Source organism: Mirounga angustirostris, unplaced genomic scaffold, assembly GCF_029215605.1.
Source record: "Mirounga angustirostris isolate CCGP_5_RB_7025 unplaced genomic scaffold, mMirAng1.0.hap1 SCAF_2, whole genome shotgun sequence".
NCBI lineage: Eukaryota > Metazoa > Chordata > Mammalia > Carnivora > Phocidae > Mirounga > Mirounga angustirostris.
In genome coordinates this window covers 107,657,266-107,681,675 of record NW_026991710.1, presented here as the reverse complement: position 1 = coordinate 107,681,675, position 24,410 = coordinate 107,657,266, and the positions used below count along the sequence as shown (strand labels likewise).

General features: G+C 46.5%; 1 protein-coding gene across 23 annotated transcripts in view; it reads right to left on the bottom strand.

The window, feature by feature from the left end:
• Positions 1–24,410, bottom strand: part of JADE1 (jade family PHD finger 1) — a 293,290-nt gene that overhangs the window by 18,282 nt on the left and 250,598 nt on the right. For 13 of the 23 annotated variants that reach the window (XM_064585052.1, XM_064585051.1, XM_064585053.1 and 10 more), the window contains 6 exons: positions 24,022–24,099; positions 11,871–11,956; positions 8,685–8,842; positions 6,559–6,746; positions 3,413–3,624; positions 267–434 (listed from right to left, as the gene is read on the bottom strand). In XM_064585052.1, coding sequence (XP_064441122.1) covers positions 267–434; positions 3,413–3,624; positions 6,559–6,746; positions 8,685–8,842; positions 11,871–11,956; positions 24,022–24,099 — 890 coding nt within the window. Of the gene's footprint in view, positions 1–266; positions 435–3,412; positions 3,625–6,558; positions 6,747–8,684; positions 8,843–11,485; positions 11,529–11,870; positions 11,957–13,270; positions 13,819–24,021; positions 24,100–24,410 lie in introns of those variants that run through there. The other 10 variants (XM_064585057.1, XM_064585056.1, XM_054508750.2 and 7 more) reach the window with 2 other exon arrangements.

Below are 24,410 nucleotides of genomic sequence, written 5' to 3'. Positions count from 1 at the left end.
AAAGCCCATAGTACTCCTGAGCTAGGCTCCTATTAAGAACCACACCTAGGGCGCCTGGGTGGCTCAGTCGTTAAGCGTCTGCCCTCGGCTCAGGTCCTGATCCCAGGGTCCTGGGATCGAGCCCCACATCAGGCTCCCTGCTCTGCGGGGAGTCTGCTTCTCCCTCTCCCGCTCCCCCTGCTTGTGTTCTCTCTCTCGCTGTGTCTCTCTCTGTCAAATAAATAAATAAAACCTTTAAAAAAAAAAAAAAAAAGAACCACACCTACCTCAGGGATCCACAGAGCACAGCTGACATGGACCCATTTGGTGCCACTGCGGGTAGGCTTCATGGCCCCGCCTTTCTTGGGACACAGCAAGCACTTTGGCTGAACCCCCAGGGCACACGTCCGGCAGAGCCAGCTGCCCTCGGGGACCTTGAGGATTCCATAACAGGCCTGTGAAGACACAGCACATCCCCCACGGAAAACAGAGAAACAGGATTTATTTTTCCCCATGTATCTATCAATTTAAAAAACACCTAGAAAGATTTTAACAGAACAGAACAGAGGTTCTCCCACATCCACCCAGCTGGAAACACTCTCCCTTCAGCAAAAATGCCAGGCAGCCTCACAGTAGCAGCCAGGAGGTATCTGGGATCTTTGGGGATCAACACATACTTATTTACCAGAAGGTGGTCCTGAAAACTCCTGGAGGACAAAAAGGTTTGCAGAAAATCTGCTTTGCTCAATTGCTACAGGCACCTATCTATCTACACGAAGTTTCTAAATAGCGGGCAGTAAATTCTCAAAAAACTCCATGAGGCTAAGTGGGGGAAGCTTTTCCTTCTCTGATTTACTGATGTGGGTGGGATACAAAGGGAGGGAAAAATGCACAAAGCAGTGGAGTCTCCGAAAGCTGTTCAAGGAGAGGACCTCTGAAAGAAGGATGAACTACAGAGCTTCTGCATTCCCATAGCTAAGTAAAATCCCCTCACTAGACCCCACCACCTCTCCCAAGTGAACACAACAGGCACAGAAAAATGAGACCTTGTAGACAAAGAGAATTTGGTCTCTTCAGCCAATATTTAAAACAAAGCCTGCTTTGCACAAGGTGGCAAAATTACACAAGACAACATAAAACTGTTGAAATCGAGGATTTTACCACTCAAGTCATTAAGATGGTTCAAAAAGAGAAAAGTGAAGAAACAAAACCAAGATGGTACCAGGAGCACATTCAGAACCTTTAAAAACACCAAACTGTTCAGAACTTTATCCTTAAATGAACCAGAAGTCAGGAAGTCGAGAGACACAGTAACATAGCTCCAATCCTCCAGACAGGAAAACACAGCTACTCTGCAATCTGAATAGCCAGGACCCAGAAAGGAAACCACAAGCATGAAGAGAGGAGCAAAGTTAAGTAACACCAAGATTGGAGCTTAGGAGCCTTAGGTCGGTACCATGAGTGAGCCACTGTCAACACAGACTTCCCAGAAAAAAAAACTTCTAATAGGGCTAAAAGACACTATTAAGGTTTCAAACACTAAAAAGGTCTGCATCAGGCTTTCTAGAGAAAGTCACATTTGAAGAGAGAACTTTCTTTTACTGGAAAATCAAGTCTCCGCTAAATTAAAAGATTAAATACAGTATGCCTTCAAGAGAAGCCTTCAAGAACCTCCCAACAGGAAGGTGAAATGTGAGGGCAAAGGGGCAATGTAGCATGGCAGAAGGCTGGGCACGGGGGGGCGCTGGGGGCCCAGGGTCCCCAGTCCCAGTTCCAACGCTGCTACTAAACCACAGGGGGCCCTAAACGGCCCAACCTGACGTCAGTGAGCCCATTTATAAAACAGGGGGTTCAACAAGTTTTCAAGGAGAACCCTTGCTCTCAAAATTCTCAGGGAGGAAAAATAAGTAAAATGGCATAAAAAATACTGAAGCTTCACCCAGGAAAAGAAAACCAGCAACAGAACGGCAACACTGGTAGTCACAGTGATCTTGACACAACAAAAGCACTTTGAGAATTCTGTTATCCCAGGGAAACTTCCCAGATAATTTGAAAATCTAGAGCCAAAAGGTAGCCTGTAACATGACTAAAGCAAGAGACTGTGGCCTCCCATCTCCTCGTCAGGATGAGCGGACACAAGGCCACCGGTGGTGACGTGTTCGGGCAGAGGGGAAGCCCAAGAGGAAGACGTATTAGAAGGAATATGATCAGCAAGAACTTCACAGAACAAACTTGATTCTTCTTTCTGAGAGGTCACCCAAAGAACTACTCCACAGGAGTCTTTAAGTTTGTTTTAAATCTCAACAACAGATGGATAGCCTTTTAAATCATGAGCGTATATGTGAACAAGTGTCCCCAGAAATCCAAATTACTTCATTATTGCATTAAGGAATACAGAAGAGAGAAGAAGAGACAGAGATGGTCACAGCTGTTAAAATCGACCAGTGCCCATCCTTACTGAAGTCGGATGGTAGCAAGCAACCACCAAATGCTAGTGGGCATCACAAAGGACAGGAAATAACATTTAAGAAAAGGAACCTCCTTACTCTTCTTTAACATCACAGTTTTTATATAACACATTAGCAAATGTTATGGGTTGAACTGAGTCCCATATAGTTACGAAGTTATCCTAACCCCAGTCCCTCAGAAGGTGGCCTTATTTGGAAACAGGGTCGTAACAGATAATTATCAGTTAAGATGGTGTCATACGGGAGAGTAAGGTGGGCCCCTAAATCCATTATGACGGGTGTCCTTAGGAGAAGGTAGCCATGTGCAGACAGACACAGGAGGACACCATGGGACAACAAAGGCAGAGACTAGAATTGTGCAGCTGCAAACCGAAGAACACAGTAATTGTTAGCAAACCACCAGATGCCAGACAGACGCAAGGGGAAGGATTCCCCCATAGGTTTCTGAGAGAACATGGCCCCGCCAATACACCTTGATTTCACACTTCTAGTCTTCAGAACTGCAAAATAATAAATGTCTGTTATCCACCCCGTTTGGGGGATTTCGTTATGGCAGCCTCACAAACTCATACAGCAAACTAACTACACCTTTTAGAAACTGTCCTCCACCCCCCGCCCCAGTGTTCATCTCTAAACTCAGCTGTGAGAGCCAGGATAGAGGGGGCTCATATGTTCCTTTGAAGTAAACCTTACTTCTATGGATAGGAATAAAAACATGTGAGGGAAGAAGATTTCCACAGAGGATCCTATTCTTCCAGTTATGTAAGAAGTAGCAGGAAATACTTCAAACACAGTAAGAACCTATTAGGAACAAAAAGATGTCGTCCATTGAGCACACTTCTTTCACTCACTTAGGACAGCAGGAAAATAGACCCCATCCGGGGTAAAACCTCTGGCCTCCCTGGCGGCAGGTGAGCTCACGCCCCAGGCGGCTCCGTTCTTTCTGGGCCTTACTGCCCACATACCTGGTGCACACAGATGTTGCATTTGTCACAGAACACCATCTCATTGCCGTCCTCACCGTCAGGGGACTGACAGACATCACAGACAACATCTTCATCATATTCAATGCCCAGGCCTTCTTCAGTCTCTATAGCATGATTCATATTGTCATAGCATCGCTGTTCGAATTCCTCCAGGACCCTTTCCATGGTGTATTCATCTAATTCAGGCATTCCTAAAGGAAAAATGCCACAAAAACATTTTTAATAAAAATATTACAGTAAGACATTATTAGTATATTTATATTTACAATGTATAAATCATCTTATAAATAAATCCATCCTGAGTGTCCCATTTTCTACTGAATGCCTCTCACACTGTTCCAAAGAAGGATCTTCAAATTAAAAGGCAGGAAGAATCTTCCATGCAACAGTTTGTTACTTATGGTCACGCACTGAGATGTAGTGCTGTAAGTAGAAAAGCAAAAGATAAATCCTGAAAGGGTTTAAGGATATTAAATACATATATTGTCAAACTACCATTTCATTATATTATACATAACAACTAACATGTAAGTGACTTCAAAACCATAACACATGGGGCGCCTGGGTGGCTCAATCAAGCATCTGCCTTTGGCTCAGGTCATGATCCCAGGACCCTGGGATAGAGCTGCTCAGTGTGGAGTCTGCTTCTCCCTCTCTCAAATAAATAAAATCTTAAAAAAGGGGGGGGAGGAACCTGGGGGGCTCAGTCGTTTAGCGTCTGCCTTCGGCTCAAGTCATGATCCCAGGGTCCTGGGATCGAGCCCCGAGTCAGGCTCCCTGCTCAGTGGATAGTCTGCTTCTTCCTTTCTCTCTCCCTCTGCCTCTCTCCCTGCTCATGCTCGCTCTCTCTCTCAAATAAATAAAATCTTCTAAATAAATAAATATTTTTTTAAAAACACCATGACCATATATTATGGTTTGGGTGTCTTCTGCAAAACATTCATTTCTCGCTGCTGAAAATGTTGCTCTGAGAACAGATTTCACTGTGAGCACACAAATGTTTTTAACTGGTTTATCCCTCCTCACCCTCTGAATTTACAAAGTTGAGATGCATAGTTAATCAGACACATGAAAGACACATGAAACACAAGGAATGTCTGAAGCAAAGGAAATAGCTCATTGTGAATCAAATAAAATGCATTCTTATGCAAGAATGATCAAAAATAAATTTCAAGTGGTTATCGTGGTTACAGTAGTGGTGAGGTAAGACTTTTATTTTCTTCCACTTGTGGATCTATTCCAAACTTCCTACAATGAAAATACTCATGCAGAAAGAAAAAAACAGGCTATAAAAATATTCTGACAGAACACGTAAGTGGCAACAAACAATAGAAAGGTCACTAGAGCCAACTTTTATGGCTCTAATGACTCTGATAAACATAAAACCATCAAATTAACACTTTTCAAAAATTTGGAAAACACATCAGAGCTGACACCGTGGTAAGCTCTAAGCACATATTCAAAAAAGCCACCTATCCATCTCTCACACTCTATTTACTGGTAAGATCCTCCACAGCCTGGCCAGGCACTTACATCTCAATTCTTGCTACCAGTTGTGAAGCCAACACTGGCTTTGAAAATACAATCCTATGCCTTATAATTAAATTCTCCCATTACAAAGACCAATAAAAACTGAAACATCTTAAAAAGCGTATGTTCAATTTATGTTAGACATAGATTGCCAAAGTATTCCACACTACCTTTCAATCTGGTGAGTTAGCCCCGTACGCGTTACTTAAACCACCCGCAAAGGCCTCAGCGTCTTTGGCCGTACCCGCTGCCGTAAGACAGGACACCGAGCCAGTCCAGTGCATGACACGGGTCCTGATACAGCTGCCACAAAGCAGAACTTTATGATCTTTGAAGCTAGAACTGAACGGTATTCAGGTCCAAGAGAGCTCTGAAAACTTACGAACAGACTGGGTAAAACAGCCTCCTGGCTTGCCAACATCCTGGCCACTAACACCTTTTAAAAGCAGGGACCAGGAGGAAGGCACTGCTCTTTGTCAAAATACGTGAGCGATCAAACAAGGAGAAAGCAACAACCTTCCCGGCTCAGTCGGCACTGCTGCTCCCATTCAGCGGGCTGGGAGCAGCGAGGCAGCCCAGCAGGCAGCTGCTGTTTGCAGGGCCCTGGGCGAGGCTCAGGGACTGATCTGCAGCAAAAGCAGTCTTTGTCCCTCAGGGCTCTGAGATCAGCCACCAAGCATTCTGTAGATGCTCCCTGGGTGCCAAACCGCCAAAAGACCTCTCTGCCACCTCTCCCCGACCCAGGACCCACAGCACTAATTCTAACGAGTCCTCAGAGTCTCTCACACCGAGCCCAGACTTGACCTCCGTGCGCCTGCTCATCACAGCCCTTCGAGCAGCACATAGCAGTCAGGGGCGTCAAGGAAACCTACGTGCCATCCTGGTCTTGACACCAGGAGGCGCAAGTAAAACAAGGTACAGAAGCTCCGAGCGGTGGGTACACACAAAAAGAAGAACTCATAGAAAATAGACCACAATGGGCAAAATGTTCAGCCAAGCGGGGGTTTCACAGAAAGAGAGCAGGACCGAGGTGAACAGGTAAAAGGTAAAAGCACTCCGGGTTTGGAGCAGGACTTGAGGAGAAGCATGGAGGTAAAATACAAGAGGTGTATTAGAAAACGGTGAGCTTGGCTGGCATGGAGTTTACTGTGAGAAACAACAGGCCACAAGAAGAAAGGATCTGAATGAAATTGCTGGAAAACACCACCAGAGCAGGAAACTGTGTGGACCAGACCCTCCTGTCATCTTGGGGAAGTCACTTCATTGCTCTGGGCTTCGGTTCCCTTGAGGTAAGTAAGGGAGGAGGGTAGATCAGGGCAGAGATGGGGAATCCTGCCTCCCACGCCCATGGAAAATATCGTTCTTCAATCCCCCCACTTGCTCTACAAGCCTCTCACAGCCTCAGTCCCTCTGAACCCAGGTGCCGTGGCCAGACACGCGAATCCCGAACAAGACCCTAGGATTCTGAGACTGAAGCGAGGATGGCGCTGGCCTCACCAGGTGACGCTGAGGAGCTTCCACTACACACCCGTATGCCGGGAAGTCTTCTCTAGTCGTCCTTCGTTAACAGAACAATATAACCCACGGTCTCTCACCCATCTCCTTAAATTCCTCATTGGTCAGCTCCAGCCACGCAGCGTCCATGTCGTTGAGGTCGTAACGACATACACTGTCGGCCAGTGTCCGGATATCAACATAGCCCAACTCTGGAGGCTCCGAGCCCGGCGACACAATGTATTTCTTGGGCCTGATGAACATGAGGGATTTCTCTTCAGACACGAGCCTAGTTAACAAGGAAACAAAGCAGCCAGATTACCCTTCCTGCCACATGAAAGCAAGTCTGTCACAAGGCCCAAAACTTGCTTCCACTTCCAACGCCCTAAACCCCAGGTTATCACCAGAAAGACAGGCTTAAAACCCTAATGTCACTGCTAATAAAACTAAGTGGGATTCATTAAAGCCCCCATGAGGGAAATAGATACGAGTGAAAACACTGAGACATCCTCAACACCCACTTTTTCCCATCTGCTTCCCGGGATGCTGCATGGCCTGCCCTGATCTAAGACAGCAGCTGCCCCGACCCACCAGCAGCCCCGAAACACTGGCCCCCTGGGTTTCAAGGGTTCGAGACTAAATCACTTTCCACCGATCAGGCATGTGCACCCTGCTGAAGGCCTAGCCCCGGGCTCTCAACAACACACGGCAGAGAGCCACAAAGGCAGGACCTGCACAGCGGGGCACTGCGGAACCAAGGGGACAAACCCACCACCTCTAATCGTGAAAACCAGACTAGGCCTTGTCCGTTAGTAAGCAGGCTAAGAATCCAAAAGAGGCCTAGCCAAGTAGGGGACTCTCCCAACACACCCTTGGGATCCCAGGAGAGGAGCACAAGCTCCCGCTTCTCCTTACACTGCCACCCTCTCCCCAAACCTGTTAACACCTGGAGTGCCTTCTACCGCACCCCACTCGAAAGAAATGTCAGCACACAAGATCGAATCCCTCCCAATTTGGAAGGATGGGCGCTCTTCCTAAAGACACAGCCCCAGCATCACAGCCCCGCACGTCCACACGGTTCCTCCCCCACGTCGCCATGTGTCAGCATCAACAAGTGGTCCAAAGAGTGTCAGAGTACTGTCATCTGCCTCATAATTACCAGACTGATTTTATCCACAGGACACTGAAATAGGCAAACCAAAAGGAGTTCTTTCTCCGACTCAGCCAAGAGCAGGGTTTCAGCTAAATACTCCATAAGCTGCTCTTGTGCTGGGCTCCCAAATAAAAAAATGATCTGGCGAGTCACTCCTGGATGGGGATTGCCAATGCTGAAACAGCTCGTGCTGTGCCCCAGAGGTAGACTCAAAGGCCAGCACGGTGTTTATCCTGCAGAGTCCAGGACTCGGGCCTACGGAGGCACCGGAGTGGTCATTTAAACCTGCACACTTATGGGGACATTTGTCACAGAGACCCCAAAACTGCAATGGTACAAGAGCCCACTTCACAAAGCTGGCAGCTGACCGACAGCACGGCAGAGAAACCAGGCACTAGCTGAGCACAGAGGCCCTGAATCTTCCCTCCCTCTGAGGGGCCTCCACATCAGCTGAGCAACACAGTGAACAAATGAGCGAACTGGCTCCAGCTCCGCGTCGGAGGTAAGTCATCAAGGACCCGGGCCCACAAGACCCTTAAGGGGAAAAGTGCTTTATAGGTCACTCCAGAGAAAGCCCGGCAAGAACAACTGGGCAAAGTCCATCCGGGGGAGAACTCCTCAAACGTCCCTCCTCCGAAGGCTCCCCTTCCACATAACCATGACCTGGCAGGCCTCCTCACACCTGCCTTCCTCCGGAGGTGGAGCCCATCCCTGCAACACCCAAGAAGCCAGGCACTCCTCTCCAGTAGAACTGTTCTCCAGGGTGAACAGGAGTGGGGGTGGGGTGAGGGAAAAAAAGCAGCAGTTGTGTAAACATCCACATTTCCCTCCCCCAACCAGTCACCTCCCCAAAATGTCTTGGAATTTGCCCTCCTCTCGTAAGAGAGCAGCACCTTCCCAAGATGGCTGGAATACTAAGTTTCGAGGCCCATGGCCCACAAAATCACTACTCTGTGGACCTAACGTGTGTTTCTACACATTTCTGTGGCCACTTGAGGCCCCCTGTTATTTCACTGCTCTTCTCAGGCACCTGTCAGGGCAGAAAGGCAATGGCAGGTGGAGAGGCACGTCTACCTGGCCACAGGCTGAGGGATGGTCCCAGGGCTCACGGGCACCTGGACCCCTTTCTCCCACTCCTGTCTCCAGGGATCTGCCAACACATAGTACTCATCTGGGTTCAGCTGATAGGAGTCATGCAACTTCATAGCGGTGATCAGGTCTGTCCTAAACACCTGGAAAGGGAGAGAAAGGGTCACTGACATTTCATATTTGCATTCTGACTCCCGAGTGCTGGCAGCTGCAGGGTAACCATGGAGCTGCCATGGAACAAGGTCACTGTATCAGCAGAGCCCGGGGCTGACCTATTGCAGGAACCCCTCGGCCTGCCACGCCCTTGGTCTCTCAGGCTGGGGAGGCAATGGCTCTCACTACCCTCTCGCTTCCTCAAGCCTGCAGCAGCTCTGACCGCAGAAACCTCATTGTCCTCCCCCGAAAAACTCTAGGAACTCCCAATTCAAAAGAGGGCTGCTGAGATTTCACTCAAGGGTGCTCTTTTGGTAAATGTTTAAGAAATAAAACTCCACGAACCATGCAGCACAACTTCAAGCCAAAACCCGGAACTACCAGGGCCTCCTCCCCCATACTCCGACCGCCACCACCCAGGGCACCAGGGCCTATGGCAAGGTATCCGGGGAGTCAGGTCCTGGTTGACAGGTGCCACACAGAAGTACAGGTGGGGAAAATCCGGGAAGGAAGCAACGACAGACCAATGGGTCAAGTCAGAAAAGGGGCTTGTAAAGAACATGTTTACCCACCTTTACCTGGCATAACTTCTATATGGGAGGCAGTATTTGTGGGAAAGGAGGAGGGAAGGAGAGAAAAAGAAAGAAGCAAGCAAGCAAGCTACTCTACCCTCTCTTCACCCCGCCAAAAACAGACCCACAAAACTCCAAAGTATCCCTGTACGGAGGGAGCTCCTCACCCATCATCAGAGGCAGAGAGGAGACGAGAGCAAAGGTGACCCTCGCATGGCTGGCCCTCCGACAGGGCAAAGGGCTGGAGCGCAGGGCTGCCTGCCGGCCGGGGCCTCATCCTCAACCCGCCAAGCTCCCAGGGCTGCGTAAGGAAGCTCGGGCCCTGGCATTAGCGCTGGCCCGAAGTTGTATTTGGCACGGAGCATGCCTGCATCTGTAAGCTACACTCTCTGTTTACACAAGTCACAGTGCTGAACTCTCTCTTCTTGGGACAGGGAGTTCTTTCTTATGCTGTGAAGCACAGTTCACATTATATGCCTGCTAATAGGTCCATATTTGTTTTTCCTGGTGGCTTTTCAGACGGGTGACCACTTTAATAAACTTCACCGTAATAAAGTCGGAGGGCAGTGTCTGAATAAAAAGGCCATTCCTCTGGCCTGCCATTTTTCGACCCGGACTTCTCCCCAGTATGCCACTTCTTGTTTCTCAAGTCCCAGTAACAAGCAATAACCTGGGGGTGCACCCTCCACAAAAGCACAAGCAAGGTCAGGTTCCCATGCAGCACTGAGCTCCCTGAAGCAGGCGCCCAGCCCAGGTGCACAGGACCGTATCACCCATGCCCTCTTACCCCCAAAAGAGAAAAGTCCTTTAAAACAAAAATCACAGGTCTACATCTTCAGGAAACCAATTAAAAAAACATTCCAACTAAGCCTTATAAGTAAAAAATAAGGGAGTATGCCAAAGAAGAAGGAATTATCAAACTGAAGCAACAAGATGAGAAAAGGCAGCCCACCGTTCCTTTACTGGAAGACTCGGATGAGGACAGTCAAGACCTGAAACAGATGCCCTAAACGGACTCGCCAGTCTCTGGCAGAACTCGACGTTAGTGCTAACCTACGTATCAAGTAGTATGAACTAAGAGCTCAACTCAGAGAGTTTTAGAAAAAACATCAGAAACAAAACCCGAGTCAGGGACCAGGCCGGTGCCATCCATGCTGCTCAACCTCCCTGCTGCGCATGGTGCCCATCAGGCCCAGTACTAGCTCCCCTGTCCGAGCGCCCCGCACCTCCGTCCTCTGGTCCTGAAGTAACAGGAGTACAGTGTGAATGGGAGTACACTGGTTGTGGAGGCAGCACAGAGAATGAAAGAAAAAAAGACAAGCAGAGCCTCTCAGATCCCAGAGAAAAGGAGGGGAGCACTGCAGGTTCAAAATGACAAAGGCCTGGGAAAATGAAGGCAATAAAACGGCCACCTTCCCATGAAGGTTTGATCTAATGTTTAGGTGTCTCCTGGGATGGTTTTCTACGATTTTAAAGGATATATACTACACTTCCTCGTGGAGAATGTTATTCCACGACGAAGAACTCCCACACTCCTCAACACAGCGACCCCCAGCACTCCCATTACAGGCACAGGAGAAGGAGTACCTGGTGGGACCCAGGCCTCCGCCCTGCAGCTACAGGACGAGGTGCTCTTTGAAGCCGTCCCGTTCCAGAGGCAGCACAAAACACGGGGCTGAGCCAAAGGCTCTCTGCCCCGCAACCTGCCCACCTGAAAACTGTAACAGAACTAAAATGCCCTTTCTGCAATCACCTAAATCCTCAGAGCCTGGCAAAGGTTGTCAAAGAAAACCTATCTCAGGACTGGCAGAGGCCCCTAATCAACAAAGGCCAGCAGAGAAATGCACCTAAAAGCAATTTTAAATAAAGAGACAATAGATAATAGGTAGGTAGGTAGGTAGGTAGGTAGGTAACAAAATGTGGGGGAGCAGGGAAACAGAAGATGAGAAACAAATCGAAAAAGAAGGGGGAAAAAGCCTTAAACGTAATTGCCAAAACAAAACTCCCAGAATTACAATGGGTTGTTGCCAAAGAAGCCACAAATTCATGGCCAAAACTAACTTGAGGCTGGCAGTGACTGGCAGCAGCCGAACCCGCTGATCTCCTGGCCAGAGGAAAAGTTGTTGGGAGCCAGCGAAGATGAAACAGAAAAGGAAAAAAAGAATATAATTAATAATAATAGCTAACATTTACTACTGAGCACTCTTTTAAGTGCTTAGTATGTATTAACGTCTGTGTATTAACCCACTTAATCCTCACAAGAATCCTATGAGGCAAACATCTGAGTCATCCCCATCTTACAAATTTGGAAACTGAGGCACAAAGAAGTTAAGAGAACTTGCCCATGATTGCAGAAACATCAGTATCAATCAACCAGGTGTGTGCCAATCGTATGTATCATGCACACGGTAGGACATGCACAGTCACACCATCATTCAGGAAATACCTCTGAAGGTTTTCGATCTTCATGTCTGGAGCACGAACCTCTCCTGTGCTGGGATCGGGAATTCTGTGACCAAGTAGTTGAGAGGCCTAAAGACAAATATCCAAAGAGGAACAATTTAAAGTACACAAATCACTGTGTGTTCACAGGGTTTGGGTTTTGTGTTTTTTTTTCCCAAGATTTTATTTATTTGAGAGAGAGAGAGAGCGTGAGCACTCACCAGCAGGAGCAGGGGGCCGGGGAGCAGACTCCCTATTGAGCAGGGAGCCCCAGGCTTGATCCCAGGGTCCCAGGATCACAACCTGAGCTGAAGGAGACACTTAACCAACTGAGCCAGCCACCCAGGCGCCCCCACAGGGGCTTTTTTAACCAAATTCAGCAAGGCTCATCTCAGCACCTCCCCAAGACATAAGCCACAATGCTCCTCCACTCCCAGTACTTACTTAAACCACTCACTTTCCAGAGCAGGCCTAACAAGATCACTCTGGTGGCTCGCTGTGTAGCCCGGTACAGCACACAGGAGGGGGAGGCCTTTTAAGAGCATCATGCATATGAAGCCTGTACTTCTTAAGAGGTTCAAAGTCTCTCACATTGGTAAATACAATTTGAAAAACATTTGACTGAGTTCTCAGTAAACTTTCTAAATGCTAGATTATGTTAAATCATAATGCCACCCCTAAAAAAAAAAAAAAAAGTTTTGACACCACAAAACTTAAGAACTTAGCATGCCCTGGAACGGGGAAGCTCAGACTACACTAGACTAAGTGCTATAGACAAATAACTTTTAAAATTGCCTACTCCCGGGCGCCTGGGTGGCTCAGTTGGTTAAGCGACTGCCTTCGGCTCAGGTCATGATCCTGGAGTCCCGGGATCGAGTCCCGCATCGGGCTCCCTGCTCGGCAGGGAGTCTGCTTCTCCCTCTGACCCTCCCCCCTCTCATGCTCTCTGTCTCTCATTCTCTCTCTCTCAAATAAATAAATAAAATCTTAAAAAAAAAAAAAACTTCCTACTCCCCTTTCCCAAAAAAAATGCCAACTGGCTCTTTTCTGTGCCTTTCTTCCGCAACTAATGCTCTATTATCCAGCCTCTCCCCCACCAGGCCACAGAATCTGGAAGCCCTACCAGGGTACCCATGTCTCCTAACTATCACCATGTCTAAGCTCCTCTCAGGCCTAAGACCTCTTTGCAGCACCAACTCCATCCTGCTTGAGATGCTCCCTCCAGCTCGGGTGGCAATTCTCTTTCCTGGTGTCTCCTCAGTGGTCCTTCAGCCTTCTATGAATCCTGCACACATTAGTGATTCTCCTTCTTGCTCCAAGTCTTCTCCCCAGGGAGCGCCCATCCCTGCCCTCGGTCTTCCCCATGTGCCCAGGAGACTGTCAGACTTGCATTCCCACACTCACCTCCCAGCCAAGCTCCAGGTCCACGTTCACCTTCAGGTAAGACATTAAGCTCAGGGTTCCTTAGGTCAATCGACTCAGCATGATAAAAACTGGACTCAACAGTTACCCAAACCTGTTATTCCTCTTCTATTTCTACTTTGATGAATACCACTACCATTTCTACTAGAATTCAGAAATCTAAGAGTCATCCTAAACTCTCCTCACTCAGGATACATCCAATCATTGGCCAAGTTATATTCAATGCAACTAACAATACCTCAGATCCCAGCCTCTTTTCTCCCCACCTCCACATCCGCCTCGTGTCGCTTGTTTTATTGGTCAACCGCAGTGGCCTCCTGTTTGTGGGTACCATACCACCACCAGACAACTGAAACAGCCCTCACAACTGCCCCCAGTGGGTGTTGAACTTCCTAATCACTCACCTCTACCCTGAACACATACTGTACTGTTTCCCAGAAATTAACAAACCTCCGCAAAAGAAAAGCCCAAACCTGAGGGAACTGCCATCCAACAGTAAAATCATTTGCCACTCAAACAGGAAGCTTTTATCTCTGCGGATTCCAGAGACAAGGGACACAGAATCAAAGTACCCTTAAAACCTTGGAGACATTAAGAAATAGATTCTGCACATAAGCCTATCATCAGATTTGCAATGACCAAGACTAAAGGAGATTTCCAAGCTCCTCTCTGACAGGGAGGATGTGGGTAGTACCCTTGATCACCAGTTCTGAAGGCTGTTACTGGGTCAACTGACTGCTGTTAGGTTAGCAGAATCAGATTTCCTACAGGTGGCCATACTGTACTGTTCAGTAAATATTTTAGAAAATTCTTCCTTAAAAAGTAAGTATGTCTCTTTAGACTCCAATGAATAAGAATGTTTCACTCCCACATTGAAAGAAATATTCTGGGCACACAGGGATGCAAACCCAACTTGCAGAAGTCCTCAATCTGGTCCCCAGTGGAAAAAGGAAAGACAGAAACCAAGGCAGGAACCTGGAGAGGAAGATTGGCCTCTTTTCTCCTCTGGTCCTACAGGCCCTCATCCAGCCAACCCACAGGCTGAGAGAGAATAGACAACTCTAGAAGGATGCCCAAATGTTCATGGAGGGGAAAGAAGAAACAGGGCAAAAAGGTATGGCCCCTTTCCTTTGAATTACTATGAAAAGGGTTATAAATATAAGAAAACCAGAAATTTTAGAAGAATCATTCCATTGCTACACTTTGAAAACAAACAGAGTGAGGGGAGGTGAGTTTTTCTTTTTTAAAATTTTATTTATTTATTTGAGAGGGAAAGAGAGTGAGGGAGAACAGCAGAGGGAGAAGCAGACTCCCCGCTGAGCAGGGAGCCTGATGCGGGGCTGGATCCCAGGACTCTGGGATCATGACCAGAGCTGAAGGCAGACGCTTAACCGACTGAGCCACCCAGGCGCCCCAGGGTGAGTCTTTATAGTCAAATAGTTTCAGAGGTAAAGCAGAAACAACAAATTTGCTCATTTTGTATGAAGTTTTATTTAAGTGATCTCTCCACCCAACGTGGGCTCAAACTCACGACTCCGAAATCAAGAGTTGCATGTTCCCTCTTTTTTTAAAGATTTTATTCATTTAGGCACGCCTGGGTGGCTCAGTCGGTTAAGCGGCTGCCTTCGGCCCAGGTCATGATCCCAGGGTCCTGGGATCGAGTCCCACATCGGGCTCCTTGCTCAGCAGGGAGCCTGCTTCTCCCTCTCTCTCCCTCTGCTTGTGCTCTCTCTGTCAAATAAATAAAATCTTTAAAAAAAAAAAGAAAAGATTTTATTCATTTATTTGAGATCGAGAGAGAGCACACAAACGGGGGTTGGGGGGTGCTGCTGTGACTCGGGGCTCAATCCCAGGACCCTGAGCCACCCAGGAGCCCGAGAGTCACATGCTCTTCTGATTGAGCCAGGCAGGTGCCCCCAAATTTGCCCACTCTTGGTTTTTTTTGACACTCTTGCCTCTTCTTAGGGATCTGTCAGAGTCCCTCCCAGGTAGTTTCCAAGGTTCCCAAGAAGTGCACAGCTTTGCTGGCCAAGAACACAACCCAAGTAATTGCAATCACTTAGAAACTTTCCCTAAGGCTGCTTTTATATTCTTGATAATGGGGTCTGTGCCACATCTGCTTTGAAAGCCAGGTATCCAAAGATGCTACAAAGGTGGTATATGGTAGGTTTATCCAAGGGAAATGATGGCCCACCCAGAAATAGTCTGTTTCTCTTCCTTCTAGTTTAACTAATGCAAAAGGAAGAAGAGAAAAAGGAATCTATTAAGCTCACTTTGCAGAAAGGGAAAGACTGGGGAAAAGGCAAGATTTAAATTATCACTGACCAAAGGAATGTTCATTAAAGCCAAAAGCCAGTAATCACCCAAATAGCCACAAACAAACTGAATGAGTAAACATACAGTGGTATCCATACAATTTACTACCCAAATTATGGTATATCCATACAATGGAGTACTACCCAGCAATAAAAAAAAAAAGAGTTACTGATACACACAACATAATGTTGGAATCATTACGTGGAATGAAAGAAGCCAAAGAGTACATATTGCATTATTCCATTTACACAAAACTCTGGAAGATATAAACTAATCAATTTATAGTGACAAAGTAGATCAGAGGTTGACTAGGAAAAAGAGAGAGAGGAGGATTATCCTGAGTATTATGATTTCATGGGTATAAACATTTCAAAATGTATCAAAGTGCATACTTTAAATGCATGCAGAAAATAAGTGATGATTTTCTATCATGCATGAACAGTAAAGGAAAAGAGAATGCTCCACTTTACTTCACACAGGTAATTTGCATAAAACCTAGATTTTGCTGCTGAACAAGGTGAGAATCTGGACAGAGAACTAGAGGACCCTGCCATGTCCAACAGCAGGTATGTGTTGCTGATGATCTCCTTTCTGGTTTACTTGCTTTTAAGCACTGTCAAGAGCCATCAGGCACAAGACACAGGTGACTACAACATACAGTATACCTAAGCTGGTGTTGTGCACACAGCAGAGTCTCAAAAACAATTAAGTGGAAAAAAATATAGTGTTGTTGAGAACAGTCATGCTCAACAAGAATCACCACCAGTGTAACTCAAGAACTGAAGGTGGCAGGCACCAAGAACATACCCGTTTTACTTATTAGAAGATAGGTTTGGTTTGGTTTTTAAAGATCGACTATTTATTTTAGAGAGGGAAAGACAACTCAAGCGAGCGCAGGGTAGGGGGAGTGGAGAGAGTCTCAAGCAGACTCCCCACTGAGCGAGGACCCTGACACGGGGATCGATATCAACCCTGAGATCATGACCTGAGCCAAGATCAGGAGTCAGATGCTCAGCTCAACCAACTGAACTACCCAGGCGCCTCTAGAAGATAGGTTTAAAAAAAAAAAAAAAAAAAAGATATTTGAGTTCTAGGAAAACGAGGTCATGGAAAATAAAGCAAGAATGCATTTAAAGACAACTTGCTGGGGCCACTGCCTCTTAAAAGGAATGCACCAACATCTACAGAAACATTCACAGAAAGCCTACAGGCCAGAGACTCAAGTCTTTACAGTATTATACCAGTTCTCTCTACAGCCATGCTCTCTCTCCAGGGAACCTCCCAAGTGGTCAAGAAGCTCCCAGAATATTATTCAAGCAAAATAATTTGCATCCCCTTTTAACTAAAAAAAAAAGTTATGTTACAGAATTTTTTTTAAGATTTTATTTATTTATTTGACAGGGAGAGGGAACACAAGCAGGAGGAGTGGGAGAGGGAGAAGCAGGCTCCCCGCTGAGCGGGGAGCCCGATGTGGGGCTCGATCCCAGGACCCTGGGACCATGACCTGAGCTGAAGGCAGATGCTTAACGAACGAGCCACCCAGGCAACCCTACAGAACTTTTCTTGAAGTATGTTGGGTGAAAACAAACAATGTAACCAGAATTGAGAATATTTCAAATACCACAAGGACTAGGAGATAGTGATTTACACTATAGCCACCTGTAAGTTCTTAAAAACCAGATAATGCTCCACTTTACTTCACACAGGCTAAGATCACACTTGGTTGCTGCTGTATTTTGTTTTTGTTTTCAGAACGTTAACATTTAATGGCACACTAAACTAAGACTATAGCAAGTAAAATTCTTTTTTATTTTCTTGTTGCTTTCAGGAGGAGTTGGGAACTCTAAAATTTTGGCAACGATGTCTAAAATTACTTAATTGCCCATACACAAGAGAGGATTACCTAAAGTTAAGTCCACTCTAGTGACAAGTTTAAGTGACTTTAAAAATTCTGGACATGTACACCATTTAAGAACAATTCTCTCTTTAAACACTGGAAAGAATAGAGAAAATATCCTGTTCTAATATCCCCAAACTCCCACTGAAACAGAACTCTGTGGGGGTAACAATAAAAGTTATAAAAGGCTCATAGATCACAGTATCATGAGCATGGACCCTGTACATGCAGAGCACTCAACCCTGTTTTCGGGTCCTTCTAGTCAAGTATCTCGAACACTCTCCTTTGAAATTAAAAATAGCCATGCTTCTTGCCCTAGATCTAAAATAAGGAAAAAACTCAAGAGTAAATCTAATACCCACAGCACACACTCCACTGGTAACTTATGTGTGATAAGCCAGGTTGCGGAGCGCATGCGAGGTTCAGAAATTGGAATGAGTGGTGGTCTGGGTGTTCACACCACCACAAAATGCAAACTATGAGAGAACCTCACCACCTCCCAAATACCGAATCTCCTATGTCTCCAACACTGCTTTGCTTCTAGATTCTAAGTAACAGGCTGGTGTCTTCAGGAATGTTAAACCAACTTAACAAAGTAAAGCACTTAGGACCAATGAGTATCGAGTCCAGTAGGTCAATTGATGTCACAAAAGTGCAGACCCAAGACACACCCCTATGCATTACTTCAAAGCTAGGGACAACCCTGTGCAAATAAAGCGCTGCTGTGGAAATTTCCACCAGAAAGTAAGTAAATTTAATGTGGTTATTATTAACTATTTGCTTTAATTGCATGATAGAAGACAAGACTCTCACATAATTGCTCTTTCTAGCAGGGGCTGACCCTACACCTCCCACAGCTCCTCCATCCCAGCATAGTTTAGCTCCACTGTCCAACTCACTTCCACATTCCACAATACAAAAGCTTCATGCATATATTCAAAAAACTGGCTCAGGAATGTTTCACCATAAATATACTTGGGCCTTTAACCAACTGACACACACGTGCTTCACAGTTATCCAGTGCTCCTGCCAAGGTCCAAGTCCAATGGCTACCGAAGACCAGCCCATGGACTAGTTTTGTGCTAAATGCTCCTCTAGCCCAAGAGGATGCTTGCTCTGCCTCTCAAAGCCAAGCCACAAGTCGGGTTTGAAAAGGGGCAAAGCCATCTCTGTGTGTCTTGAAGAGACTTGGGTTCAGTACACATTCTGCAATATTTGAACCAAAAATCCCTACATTTCAAGAATGCCTACACAATCCCTTAGTGTCACAAGATGCAACTGATGGGGGAAAAGAACAAATTAAAAGTATAGTCAAATATGAATGGAAGTGGAAGCAGAGTTAACTTTTATGCAAGAGAGAAATCACCAAAGGCTTGCATGAAGGTAACCAAGCACAGCCAATCGAATTAAGAAATGAAGGCAAGTTATTCAAAAAATGTACGGAAACTCACTAAATGCAATGAGACATGGGGCGCCTGGGTGGCTCAGATGGTTGGGCATCTGCCTTTGGCTCAAGTCGTGATCCCGGGCTCCTGGGATCTAGCCCCACGTCGGGCTCCTGGCTCAGCGGGGGGCCTGCCTCTCCCCCTGCTCTTGCTCTCTATCTCTGTGACTCAAATGAATAAATATTAATTTAAAAAAATATAAATGCAATGAGACATAAAGAGGTATAAGGCAGAAAGTATGTTTCATCCACTAAAATTCTGGTCCCTCTTCATTGTTTATCTGTGAGCTGGAGAGCGCCCAGAAAAACAGAAGTCCTCCTGTAACTTTATGTTTACCCCTCATCAACCTGAATTACTAAATGCAAAATCAGTAGGTTTGAATTTTGCTCAGCACTCTTTTCTGCGCATTCATCACCATGGGTGATGGAGCAGAGCTCAGGTGGTAACTGGAGAAGGCGAGAAATGTTTCGGGGCCAGTACAGGTGTGGAAAGTAGGCGACCAAGGAGGATCCCCAAGGTACCTGGTTCCAGACCCCCAGCAACAGTCCAGGCCTTCCCACAGGGAAGTCAACACAGCCATGACAGTTAGGAAATTCAACAGGAAAAGCAAGCCCTGCTTCACAACTTTAGGAAAAACTTTAAAGTACCAGCACACTTCTCTCGTTATTTGTAAAAATTTAATTTCCCTCTGGGTCTTTGAGAGGCACATTTAAAAACAACCAAAAAAACCCAAAACATCATTTACATTTGGCTCCCTTCTCCTAGCCAAAGATCCCATATTTTGAAAAAAAAAACTGTGCCAAATGGACAGTATTCATTGAGTAATATTTAATTCTTATCTTACTTTTACAGAGAAAAAAAAAAATGATGGTGGTCAGAGCTGTTAATTGGCCTGAGATAACAATCCATAACTCCTGCCAAAAGGACACTCAATGCTTTAATTAGCCTCTGCAGCTTTATTGAAGATAAAAATGCAATCTCCTTCAGGTTTTGGAAATACCAACAATAGCTGGTGGATCCCATTCCCACATTTGCCAAAACTCCTAAGGACAGAGCATCCTGGGCTGGGAAGCAGGAAATGAAGGGCTTGTTTCCCTGGGCCACACCCTGGCACAGTATGTAACTTCAGAGACTGGCGAGGGCCACCCAGTTCCAGGAGCCCAGCAATTACAGACACAGCCAGCAAACACCCCAACGCTACTTCATCCAACAGTAGGGCCAGCCCTCCAAAGGGCACCTGCAGAAAGGCTTCCACAGCTCCGACTGCAGCTGGATGAGGGCTCGCACTGGCACAGAAAATGCCCATCCATCCCCAACTGTAAATACCACACCGGTATTCCCCTGGATCCAGCCAGCAAACAAAGTGAAGGACTCCAGCCCAGAGGCCAGCAGGGCCCTGCCGTGGCTGCGGCCGGTGTCGTGGCCCCATGCTGACGTCTGCGGCGGCCTCTCCTCCACTTGGACAAGTTTTGCATCAGACTGGCAACTGCTGCCAAAATTCGGTCAGGGCTGGAGGCTGGAGAGTCTGGGCAGTGGCCACTGCAGAGACCTAGCCCTTCTTGCAATCAGGGCTTTCCAAGTGCCCAGACCCTCCTGAGGGCGGGCCCAGTTCCGTGGACCCAAACGCAAGGGCAGAAAGCACCCCATTCACAGCACCATGGGCTGACACAAGACGACAGGCTCCAACACAAATAAGCTGGCTGGTGCCAAAGGCCTATGCAGTGAAGCAACTGCCCTCAGAGAGGGTTGGAAAGGGTATTCCATGGCGTGGATAGGTACGGACTGTTACAAGCTTTGGCATTCCAAGGTTCTTCATGAGAGCTGTTTGTTTACTACTATCATCGTCTACCGTAACCAGCAACTCATTAAGCCCAGACAGTACAGTCCTAAAGCATCAACATATGCTTTATACTGAACCAACTGTATGACCAAAGGATGGCCCGCCTACCTTCTAGTAGAGCTACCATGATTTCCACATCTAGCCTAGAGGACAGAACCCCGCTTTGTGGTCTACGTAGTTTAACCCTCCAGCACTCTATAAATATTAATGCTCCTTAATGCTCTGCCTCCACCTTCTTTAGGGAGGCCAGCACAGATAGGAATGTATTAAAAGGAAGAAGGAAATGGCTGTCACCCCATTAGTGAACTAATTTTGATGAACTCTGGGCACTCTCTTCCTCCTTCCTTTCTAACAAGAGTTCTGGGTGCAAATTCCCATTTAGATGAAACACCTGGTCTTCTAGAGCTGTTACATGCTTAACTGTGTCCCCCAGAAATTCATATGTGTGTGTGTGTGTGTGTGTGTATATATATATATATATTTTTTTTTTTTTGACAGGGAGAAACAGTGACAGAGGGAACACAAGCAGGGGCGGGTGGGAGAGGGAGAAGCAGGCTTCCCGCTGAGCAGAGAGCAGGGAGTCCAATACGGGGCTCGATCTCAGGACCGTGGGATCACAACCTGAGCCGAAGGCAGACGCTTAACGACTGAGCCACCAAGGCGCGCCAGGAAATTCATACGTTGAAGGCTATCCCCAGTACCTCAAAATGTGACTACATTTGGATAAAAGCCTTTAAAGGGGTGATTAAGTTAAAATGAGTTCATTAGGGTTGACCCTGATCCTATCTCACTGATGTCCTTAAGAGGAAAGACACAGAGACGCCAAGGATGCACATGCTCAGAAGACCATGTGAGGACACACTAAGAAGGCAAGCCAAGGAGAGAGGCCTCAGAAGACACCAGACTTGCTGACACCTTGATCTGAGACTTCCAGAACTGTGAGAAAATAATCACCTGCTGTTTAAGCCACCCAGTCTGTGGTATATGTGAGGGCGGCCCAAAAAGACCAATACAAGGGCCTCTGGGGCTATTAGGAGCCTCTGGGCAGCTGAGGAGGAGTAGACTGGGCCATGGTCCAGAACTGCACTGTTCAACATGGTCATCACTAGCCACGTGCAACTTCTTTTAATTTATTTTAATTAATTAAAACTAAACAAAATCTTAAAACCCGGAGTTCCTCAATTAGAGCAGATTAGAACATTTCCATTCTATTGGGCAGCTCTAGACCAGAAAGGGGAGGGCTCTGAGAGAACGTTCCAGGAGAACCTTCTCTTTTCTTTAAAGATTTTAAGTAACCGCTGTACCCAATGTGGGGCTCGAACTCACAACCCCAAGACTGAAAGTCCCAGGCTCTACCGACTGAACCAGCCAGGTGCCTCCCCGAGAACCTTTTCTAACCCAACTCTCTCAGGGAAGAAATGAAGCAGCAACAAGAGCAAACAGAGTGAGCATAAATCTGTTGCTTAATGCCAAAAAATACATTAAAATAGGACTCTAAGTTTTGTATTAAGCATTATTAGTATGTGAAAGTAATTCATGAAACCTTCTGATTAATTCTGAACCTAAACACCAAGACTTTTTTAAAATTGCTGTAGGACAAAATTGTGTATTTGAGCAAACAGCAAGCATTTATAGAGTACTTATGACTCCTGAGGACACTTTGATAGGCACCACGGGGGGGCAGAAAAGAAATATCTCAGCATGTTTTTGCCTCAAGGAGTAAAAAGCCTAAGTAAATATCAGAGGAAAAAAACAGGTAGTGAGGGCTGCATACAGATAAGCGGTAAGAAGTTCAGAAGGCTCCCCGCCAAGGGCTCTCCCGAGTGGTTTTAACTGCCTGTGCCCGGGCACAGACCCTCAACACCTTTCCCTGAAATACAAGGGAAGCCCTGCTCTCCCATGTCTCTCCTTCCCTCACCCAGTTAACTCTTGCCCTGTGCCAAACATCAGCAGCTCCCACTGTCTGCCCCCAAAGTCCCAAGCCCTTAGCTCCTCAAGACCAGCCCTTAGCGATCTTGTCACAGCTTACCATCACATGTACCCCAAACACCCAACACCCCTCCTACAGCCACCAAATCTACATCCCACTACCCCACGCCTGTCCCCCAAAGCTCCCCTACAGAATGCCGTGTTGGAGTTCTTCTGCTTCTCAGGGTCCCTCCCCCTACGCTTCTCATGGCTGGCAGTGAGGCCCACCTTTAGCAGCAAAGCCTTGCTGTCTAATTTACAGCTTTTAGTCTGCCGACGGCTTCAACACCAGAAAACTGAAAACAATCCTGTTTGCCTAAAAACGATTTCACCCTTCAGGACCAGCCCAAGTTTCAATCCTGTGTTTCCCTGGCCCTCCTGTCCTCTGAATCTGAATGCCTACATATATGCATCTCCACCAGGCCTCAAAAAGACATCTCTATTACTCCCCTAAGGACTTTCCGTCAGAGCTGGATTTTACATATGTCTAAGACAGAGTTCCTTGAAAGGAGGCCTAATACCTTTCCCATCATGCAGCAGAGCAAGCAGGTTTCCCAAGTTTAATCTGTAACCGAAAACATAAGCTAACAGGCCGGAGCTCAGGCACTGTGCTAGGTACGAAATTTCCTTGTTATCTGAGAGGAGCTCTTCGAGTAGTATGTTAGCTTCTCAATACACAGAAGCTGTATGGCATTTATTTTGACTGCCTGGAAGCCAACTAACTTCTAGTTCTCAGCTGCACTGTGAAAATATGAGGATGCCAGAGAGCAGAGATGCAGACAGTAGTAGTATTAAATACAGTCACGTTACAAATCAAGTGAAGAGCATGGACTCTCGACTTACTAAAAACCTATACTTAATATTCTCACATCATACTAGGCAGTTTTCAATCCACCCTGTATCAGGTTGGACTAGTTGATAATTAACTGGCTTCAATTAAGTTCCCTCTTCATAAATAGCAACTCTAAGTGCCATAAATGATGTTTAGAAAAAACAGACACACCAGTGACTCTTGGAACTGGATTATTCATCCTTGGATAACAAACAGGAAGCCTGAGGAATGCCCGCCTGCAGTCAACCTTTCCAGAAAGACTTGGTTACACAGACCTGCGGTATCACACTCAGATGTGATTCTCCGGGCCTTGGCTTTCTCTGACCTGCCTGATATGCCAAGGGCCTCAGCTATTTAAAGCATTACATTAAAAAAACGTGTTTTTACACTGACCCAAACCCGGGCAGGCTCCAAGAACAACAAAGCAGGACTTACTGCCATTGTCGTCAGAATCCTCACTGCTGCTGGGAAGGCGACCTCGTTTCATGATCTCCCGGGGAAACAGCAGGCAGCCTGCAAAGCAGTGAGACAGCACTTAACCCAAGATGATAATACACAATCATCAAGTTGCGCTTCAGATGGCAGCCCAGGATTTACAGCACACAAAAGCAAACAATCGGCTTTAAGTAGCATTTGAATTGTAAACAGTAAAAAGACCAAAGATACATAATTAGGAGCAATCATTAACAGAACAGGTCCAAAAGGGGGGGGGGGGGGGAGTGGAGAAGTCGCATATCAGTACGTCTCCCAAAGGTGCCAGGTTTCTCTCTAGTTCCAGGGACATTATCACTACAACTACTCCAGGAGTCTTTTTAGCTGACTGG